Here is an 8,641-nt window from a genome sequence, read left to right as displayed (position 1 = left end):
GATGACATTTGAAACTCCTGAACATCAAAGTAAAGTTTTTTTTCATCCTCGTGCACTACAAACCACAATGACTGTTTTACAAAAAGGATACAGATGACCCTGATATTACTGGTAGACATGAAAATAATATAAGCAGTGAGCATAAACTGATGTCTGAAAGAGTACTGATTTGTGGTGTGCATGAGGATTATAGAGAACTGATATAATGGAAAGGTCATAGAGGACAGTTTATTTAAATATTGACACTGTGTGTTCATATTCAGTGCTTATAGTGAAGCGCCAAAAGCTCCTCACCTCCTTTTTGGAAACAGAGAACCAAGGTCTCAGCATGTCAATTAGAATTACAAAAGGTTCTGCTGCCCCCAACCTTTTTGTTTGAGCATAGCAGCAAGTATCATGTAATGAAACGCTGCCAGTGAGGGTGGGCTGTACTAAAACCAGATTGTATAGTCAAAACCAGATGGCTAGTCACACATCAAAAGGACAGCTGGTTACCAGAGTCTGAAAAGGCATCATTATAGCCCCAAACCTAATTAGTTCCCACTAAACAAATCACACCAGGATTATAAGAGACCAGGCCAATGATTCATCATAAAAGGTAATATACACAAAACATAATTGAGCTTTAAATATTTGCGTGCAAGATGCAACATTTCAGGCTGGCCAGTCAAGTTGTTTCCATCAGCAGTCATGGCCTCCATTGATCTTTATGACAGTTAACACTGAAAGCAGGCCCTTCATTTGCAGATGATGGCAGCCGACGAGGATCCAATGTTTAATATTTCCACTTTACTTCGCTGATCGGATCAATGTGTTAGATTGCTGCCTCTTCCAGGGAGAGCTGCCTGCTGCCGAACTGCTGACTGGTCTTTGATGCTTTGTTTGCCGCCTGCCGGACTGAACTCTCTTTTAACAGAACCTATAAATCATATGAAGAAAATCGGTTGAAGTGTAGCACACTAAAAAAAACTGTACAAATAGCCACCTTTTCTTTTTCTTACACTGACCCCTTTCATAATTTTTTTGCGAAGTTCCCCCTGTGAAAGTGGACGTTCTTCTTCATCAGTGACAGGAGACTCTTCTGCGTCATACTCCACACTGAGAGATCCAAACACAGAGACACACTCATCAACCCCATGTGTTTAAATGTTTAGGTTTAATCAAAAATGTCAAATCAAAATTAGCAGATAAAAGGCTGACCTATTGACTGCAGGTTGGATGCTAATATTCTCCTGAAGCATTTCTGGATTTTGACCCAGAAGGAATTTGGCCAGATCTTTTGGATTGTAGTCCTTTTCCAGATCCTGTAATAGTTAGATAGACAGATAGACATTATATTATCGATCAGAAGTGAAAGTACTGCATACACAGTATGTCAGAGAGGGCAGGGCAGAGCCACAGGTTGACAAGTTACTTTAGAATTGAGGAAAGCTTGTATGGTGAGCAGCTCATTGGTCTTCTGTTCCACCAGACCCAGATAGGACATGATGTTGTTCTCACTGATCCCTGAAGAGGAGCCTAGCATATCCTCTATCACTGAACGGTCACACTCCATCTTAGAGAAGATGCTGTTCACTCCTGAGAGAAGGGAGAAACAAACAGTCAGGACTACCAAACTGCATCTGAATGTATTTAAGAAAAAAAAAAGTTACACCCAAAACCTGTTTTAATCTGGTCCAGGACTTTGCTTATGATGCTGGCTTGGTTTTCATAGTCCTCAGCTTGGGACTTGGTTTTGTTTTGTCGCTCATCAATGTCTCTCAGCAAAGAGCGATGATCTCGCTCCTGTTGCAAACCTTCCACATGAAACTGCTCCATCTCTCCTTGGATCTGTTTATTCACAAATTTGTGTTCAGTGAAAACATATAAAAGACATGAGCTCACAAACCTTCTTCACATTTAATCTTACATTTCTTCTTACTGCAAAATTAAAAATCACCTCTATCTCCTTAGCTTTCATTTAATTCCCATTAATTTAATAATAGTAAGGGTTATATGACCCTGGCCTTTGAAGTTCTTAATGTTGGTTGCTTGTAATCTTTGTGAACCAAGGAAACTATAAAAGAAGGAAGTTTCATTACGTCATAATATCAACGGTCTTAGATCTGCTTGGTGCCAGACTTGGGTGCCAGTTCTATTAAAGCCTATGGCAACATGTCTACATCGTATGACCTTTGATGAAGAAATGCCTCTACCAAATGAAAGCACACACTTCAGAGAATACTGACTGATCGAAATGTTTCCAAATGTGCTGTTGGTCTCCAAATAGTATCCAAAGATGATTATAGGCATACTTCACAGGGCTCATGGCGAATCAAATTTAAATGCTAATCCTGGCAAATTAAAAAATAGTTGCAAGCAAAGTGTCCCTTGAAAATACTGAACTTAGGATAAATAAATATTGTTAACAAAATCTGTAGTCTTCATTCCTTCACTCTTCCTTTTATTTTGATCTGGAGGCTGCTTGACAATGATTGACATTGCTACTAATACCTAATATTATGGGAATATCACGTATTCAAATGAAATGTTTACAAACCTCCTCTGATTATTAATTCTGCATTTGTAGACTATACATTAACCCTTAGCTATAAAACAAAAGGCATACATTTCATGGCTATCAGAAACTTTTAGAAAAACTTTAAACAACTAATTTGTTCATTAGAAAATAAAGCATCATAATTATGAATGAAGCAATCTCTGCCATGATGAAATCAACACCTGGGCTGTAATCTCATCTGTCTGATGCCCTGCTGTCCGCCAGGTCACCTTATCAAAAACTGTAGATTACGTTACATAACATAAGCTAATGGGCTCAGAGTTCATTTAGTCAGAGTATTATCACAGAAACACACATGAAACATTAGCTAAACAGCAACACACCAAAATACCGGTGCCTCCATCACACAGATTGATAACCTGTGAAGCTGAGAGGGGAGAGATGAAGGAGCACATTCACTACTATGCTAACTGCATCGAGAGCTTTCAAGTGTGGCACTGATGCGCGTTCACAGTGCTACACAGTGATATAATGACCCCTCCCTCATTTACTGTTTCCCTGTTGTGAGCAAAGAATTAAGTGTATTCTACTGTTGGACTATAGGCAAATGTTTGAATTGAACATTGAATGCAATGTTTTTTTCAAAGTTAATAAAGGAAAAAATTAAAGATGAGTGTTTCCATGGATTTGAGAAAACATACTCACCTGGCTTATTTGATCCCTCAGTGCCTCAGCCTCGTTGTTTTGCTCATTTACAAAATTGAAGAGTGCAAAGTTCCGGTCTTCAACTATACAGTGCAACAAAAAATACACCAGTGAGACACATTCAAATCCTCAGACCTGAGACTGATCATTCTCACGATCAAAATGTTACCTTACTTTCATGTAGCTGTAATGTCTCTCCAAAGCTAGAGAAAAGGTATATAAAGTATATCCCCAAAAAGTATTGCATTGTCTTTGTGTATGGCTGTGAGACTCAGGATTTATTGGGGAGACCTACCCTGGATGAACCTGGTGACCAGCATGTCCAGGTTGTCCTCCCCTGTCACAGTCTGAATCCTCTCAAACACCTCCTCCAAAGCGTCCAGTGACTCTTCCCCTGAGTCTGTCCTCCTCTGCTCCCTCAGTTCTGACACTGCGACATACAAGAAACACTACCATCATATCAATGTCATCAGGGCTGTATAATAGATACCGTCACCAATATCGTCCACACTTTCATCGTTATCATCATAACCATGTTTATTATTCACATATTCCTCCTTGGTCTAACTGCCCATATTTGACAAACTTTAATCAACAATGCCAAATCTATGTATCACAGTCTTATACTGTAGATGTTCCAGAGTTAATTCAATATATTTTTTTTCTTTTGCAACAGTGCTTCTACTAGTGGCTTAAACAAGTTAACAAACACTGTGAAAAAGATCACTTACAGTGTTCGAGGACTCACTGGAAAGACTGACTGTACTGCCACACTCTTGGAGTTGGTTTTGAAGGAAATAGCAATGTTAACAATGTTTTTTCCTCTTCTACTTTTACATTTTATTGATTTAAGCTGTGGTTATGCAACATTTACTCTGGCCTCAGCCTTACTGTTTCTGTGGTATCATCCTAAATAATTGTTAGCTAGGCTGGTCAGTTGAACTGTGTTTATGTTGCTACAAATGGGTTTTTTTTGCCTATTATTTGCTATTCAATAGCTATGATGCTATGATGATGATGTGTGTTTTTGTCTTTTTGCGTTCAGCAATGTGCATATTTTAAATCCAGTCATTTAAAAACCTTTTAGCAGGCGGTTGTAATACTGTAAAGAAGAATTTGTTCATATTTTTCTTGACTGAGGAGGAATACAAAGAATACATTTTAAAATGTATGTTAGTGATACATCCAAGAACACAGGAGGTATCATTTGAGCATTTAACTTACTGCAAGTTAAACTAGTCAATACTATTTGTATTTGCCAATATACAAATTGAGACGGATAGTGAATGACAAACAGATTAAACAAGATCTGTACTTTTGTGATTGTCCAACATTCAGTTCAGAAGCAGAACATACAACATAATTCCCTAAAACAATTCTCAATATGGCTGCAGAAGGTTTTTCAATCGTCTCAGTCATCTCATATATGGATTTGCACTACATGTAAACCGGATGGGGTTCTTCCTTTAAGTTTGTAGTCATAGGATATATTGTAGGAGACTGGGCCTGGACATTCACATAGCTTACTCTGAAAATTAGTGGGGTTGAATATTAAATAAGTTGTCAGTATTATTATCACCATTGATAGCATCACTAATACTTTTGTCATAATTATAATTATTATTATGTCAAAACAGCAAGTTAGCTAGATTACAATGGCTGTGTCTTACATTGTCTGTGTCCCATCTCCTGGCCGTCATCCTGACTGGACCTCTCACTGCACTTGGTGGTCATGAAATCTTTCAGGCTACACTCATGTGCAATAACCCTTTCCAGTTCTTTCATCTCAGCGTTATACTGGGCAAGGTCCTTCACTGCCTTCTCTCTCATCATGGTCATCTTGGACTGAGCCTCCACCCTTATGCACAAAAGATTAGAAATATGAGTTGCATATCATGCAGATTTGTTCTACTGTACATTACACAACTATCTCAAATGTCACCTGGCATCGTAAGCAGCAGTAGACAGATTGATAATTTCCCCGATCTTCTTGCGGACTTCTCGAAGTTCCTACAACACACAAGAATCGGTGCAGAGACATTTGCAGAGTTTTAAAGCAAAAAAGTTAAACAAAAAAAGTCTTTTTTTTCCCTTGAACTCTGAATCATCTATGGGTGTGACTCTGACCTTATCGAGCCTGTTGTGTAGTTGCTGGAAACGGACACGTTCAATATGAAGAGTCTGCAACTCCTCTCTCAGGTGGCTGTTTTTGGTCAACTGCTCATTGAAGCGGGTCAAGGCCTGAAGAGGACATTGACATAAACTTAAACATTTTCTAATACCATCTAAAGATATGGACTTGTGAAAATGTGTACTATTAACTGGACAAAAACGCTGCTCTCAACAATCTACCAAGATAATATTTATAAATCTTTTGTTACTCACTCTATCTAGTTTGTATTCCCAGGTGCGTATGGCCTTCTGAGTCCGCTGTACTTCAGATCTTTGCGTGTCACTAGTGTTGACCTCCCCTTTTCTCAGCTCTGCCAGCTTCATCTCTATGTTTGAGATCTGCCCACATTACAGAAGACACAAGACATAAACTGTGGTTTCATGACCTTCAATATCAATAAACATGAGGTGAAACCAAAATTAGTACCATAGAGAGTGCAAAGAACTTCATTAACCTCTTTCTTTAGTTCTTGTTGACACTGCTTCTCTTTCTCCAACTCCTCTTCTAGCATGTCTCTCTGCTCCAATAGAGCATTAAGACTCTGGGTGTCCTCACTGTCTTGCTGTTGACGGGACAAGCTTTGACATGCACCAAGGTTTTGCTGCAGCTCCTCTTGCTCCCTCAGCAGCTTCTGTATCTCCTGCCTTCATCCACAACACACAAACGGCCAGTCAGATGAACAGAAACACACACACACAATGTTGACAATGTAATGTAGGTGTAGTTCTCATTTACTGTTGTTTGCGAATCTGCTCCCGAGCCTGAATGTTGTAGGCCTGCCGGTCTCCTTCCATGATCCTGAACTGTCTCTGCAGTTTGGCTATCTCTGATTCTGCTTAAAGAACATCATATGTACATTATTTAAACTTTGCTACTGTTAAAAAAAAATGAGAGAACATCAACACCTAATCCTACCAATAATCGCAGCATAACCAATATTACCTGTGCCATCAATATCCATCTCGCTGCTGTCTGAATGGGCACTTCTGGCAGATCTACCTCGAGGCATTATCACACTGAGCTTTAGTGGGCTGAAAATATAAATTAAATTAAGATGTTTACAGAAAATATTGAATTTGTACCTTACTAGTGGAAATTGCAATATCTTCTGACCATTAGGTTTAACCAAACTTAAATATTTAAATCTGATTTGGCATCAATACACCCCATCTTGTTGACTAGTCAGTAAGCTAAAACCAAGGCATCAACTAAAGGTACAAAATAACTAGCTTTAAGTTGCCCACCATGACACACACCAAGCTAAACAAACAAAAACACTAAAACAAACAAACAAAAAACAGTAGCTACAGTTCTTCTAGCTCTTATGCAAGCTTTTCTACAGTTGGGCAGTTAATATTTGGATTTCATCTCACCAGCTGAAAGTTTTGCAAGTTAAAACCCAGTGACTCCTCTCAGGTTCACACAGCAGCCTGAGTTGTTAGCAACCGTTGCTAAGCGCAGTGAGACTTCCTGTCCCTGCAGTGACGTATCGATGTGGTGGTAAAGTGAAACGGTGGTGATACGAGGCCGTTGGGACAACGAAAAGTCAAGAAAATAACGTCTAGTGTGAAAAAACTGAGAGTTTCACAGTAAGGAATATTTTATTCTAATTGTGTATTTTGGTAGAGGAAAGTAACAAAGTAGTTCATGTTCATAAGTAGCCTGGAACAAATTTGAAGTACTTATTAGAGTATTTTTTAGGCACCTGCTAATGTTAAAGTAGCTAATAACGTCAACTCATTTTATGCCTACGTTACGCGATTAGATACTTTTCAGAGGAAAATATTGCACTTTTTACTCCACTACCTTTATCTGACGACTATATAACTAGTATATTTGCATGGTTTAAGGTGCAAAACTTATAAAATGTGCATATTTATCATATTAAATATTACATTATCGCATTTACTCATACATTGAACCAGCTACTCGACAGGATACATTAAAATTAGCTCCACAGTGTAATATTCATTCGGCATAAGTACTTATACTTTTGATGCTACAGCAGATACGTTTTGCTGATAATACTTATGTACTTATATTTCAAAAACATTCTGAATGCAACACTTTTACTTGCAATACTTAGATACTTAGTGTTTTTACTACTTTTATTTATTAAAGGGTCCAAATATTTCTCCCAAAACGAATTGTTTTTCCAAATGAGAGTCATCAGTGCCTTGTTGAAAGCAGAGATGGAGAAAATTCAAAGAAAAAATCTTACACTGTTTCATTGAACCTTTATTGTTATACAAGTTATGCAAGTGTTAACACTATCAACCAGAGAATTTGGTTGAAAAATAATTTTCTATTTCAAAATCAACTTCAAGAATCAGCTCTTTGCAGACTATTTATTATAATGAAATTATACAAAATTTATGCTACTGTAGGCCTATCTATACTGTACATGAGCAATATGTGTCTTGCATTTTGCATGGTTACAGATTCATATGACAACATCTTTCAACTTATTATAGCCTTATGTACAGTATGTTTTGTGACATATAGGCTTAAATTAATTCAATCCCACATATTCATTAGGATATGTACTGTAAATGTCACATAAGCCAAAATATATGGGGTAGCAGCTACTAAATATATCACTGCTACAATTATAACTACAGTAATGTATACAATCATAATGAAGGTAACCATAATCATACAAAGCATGCAGATGTAAACTTTACAATTTATATTTACAGATTTGTTTTTCTCTGTTTATTGCGCTGCCTCTGGCTGTGTCTGGGGCTCTTCCTGAGATGGTGTTGGTGGGACTCCCTCTAGGAAGGTACAGAAGTGCTCTGAGGTATTGAGCTCAGGTTTTCTCAACAGCAGGTAGCATTTTGGGAAGTAGTAAGCTGCTACCAGTCCCAAGTTGCTTGCCAGGCTGAAAGAAATGTGGACAATAGACCTTGTCTTTTCAGTCAAGCCTATGTAGATTGGAATAAAGGTCACCCAAATTACACAGTAGATCAGGGAGGAAAAGGTGATGTCCCTGGCGAGGTTATATTGATGAAGTGGTTTCACTGCCATGAAGGTGCACATGAATGATATAAGGGCCATTATAGTATTGAACCCTTGCATCAAAGCATATCCGATGGAGGGTAATACTGGACATGAGAGGAAGGCCCTCACAAAGTCTATTGTCATATTTGCCACATGTTCAGACAGTGAGGGCCCTTGATGAACAAACCAGCCACAGAAACCAGCCTGCACAGCACAGCAGGTTATCACAAACAGCCAGCTCACAGGACCTCTTAGTATAT

At 38.3% G+C, this 8,641-nt stretch overlaps 2 protein-coding genes across 3 annotated transcripts in view; one reads left to right on the top strand and one right to left on the bottom strand.

Moving 5' to 3' along the window:
- Positions 1-203: 203 nt before the first annotated feature.
- Positions 204-6,847, bottom strand: odad1 (outer dynein arm docking complex subunit 1). 2 transcript variants are annotated; one of them, XM_067586958.1, is made up of 15 exons: positions 6,752-6,847; positions 6,321-6,409; positions 6,114-6,213; positions 5,833-6,022; positions 5,591-5,716; positions 5,333-5,446; positions 5,148-5,215; positions 4,876-5,063; positions 3,501-3,635; positions 3,206-3,288; positions 1,662-1,830; positions 1,415-1,578; positions 1,201-1,304; positions 1,008-1,098; positions 204-919 (listed from the first exon to the last, which is right to left on the bottom strand). In XM_067586958.1, exons 2-15 carry the CDS (start codon positions 6,385-6,387, stop codon positions 815-817), a joined length of 1,704 nt encoding a protein of 567 aa, XP_067443059.1. In that variant the 5' UTR covers positions 6,388-6,409; positions 6,752-6,847; the 3' UTR covers positions 204-814. The 2 variants fall into 2 exon arrangements, with proteins under 2 accessions (XP_067443059.1, XP_067443060.1); XM_067586959.1 differs by having other exon boundaries at positions 6,114-6,210; positions 6,752-6,846.
- A 35-nt stretch (positions 6,848-6,882) lies between these two features.
- errfi1a (ERBB receptor feedback inhibitor 1a) overlaps positions 6,883-8,641 on the top strand; it is a 42,092-nt gene continuing 40,333 nt past the window's right edge. The window contains exon 1 of the mRNA XM_067586961.1: positions 6,883-6,967. The gene's annotated coding sequence lies outside the window, so the exon portion shown is untranslated. The remainder of the gene's footprint in view (positions 6,968-8,641) is intronic.

Source organism: Thunnus thynnus, chromosome 4, assembly GCF_963924715.1.
Source record: "Thunnus thynnus chromosome 4, fThuThy2.1, whole genome shotgun sequence".
Lineage (NCBI taxonomy): Eukaryota > Metazoa > Chordata > Actinopteri > Scombriformes > Scombridae > Thunnus > Thunnus thynnus.
Note: the sequence above shows the minus strand (reverse complement) of the source record. Positions and strands in the feature narration are given on the sequence as shown.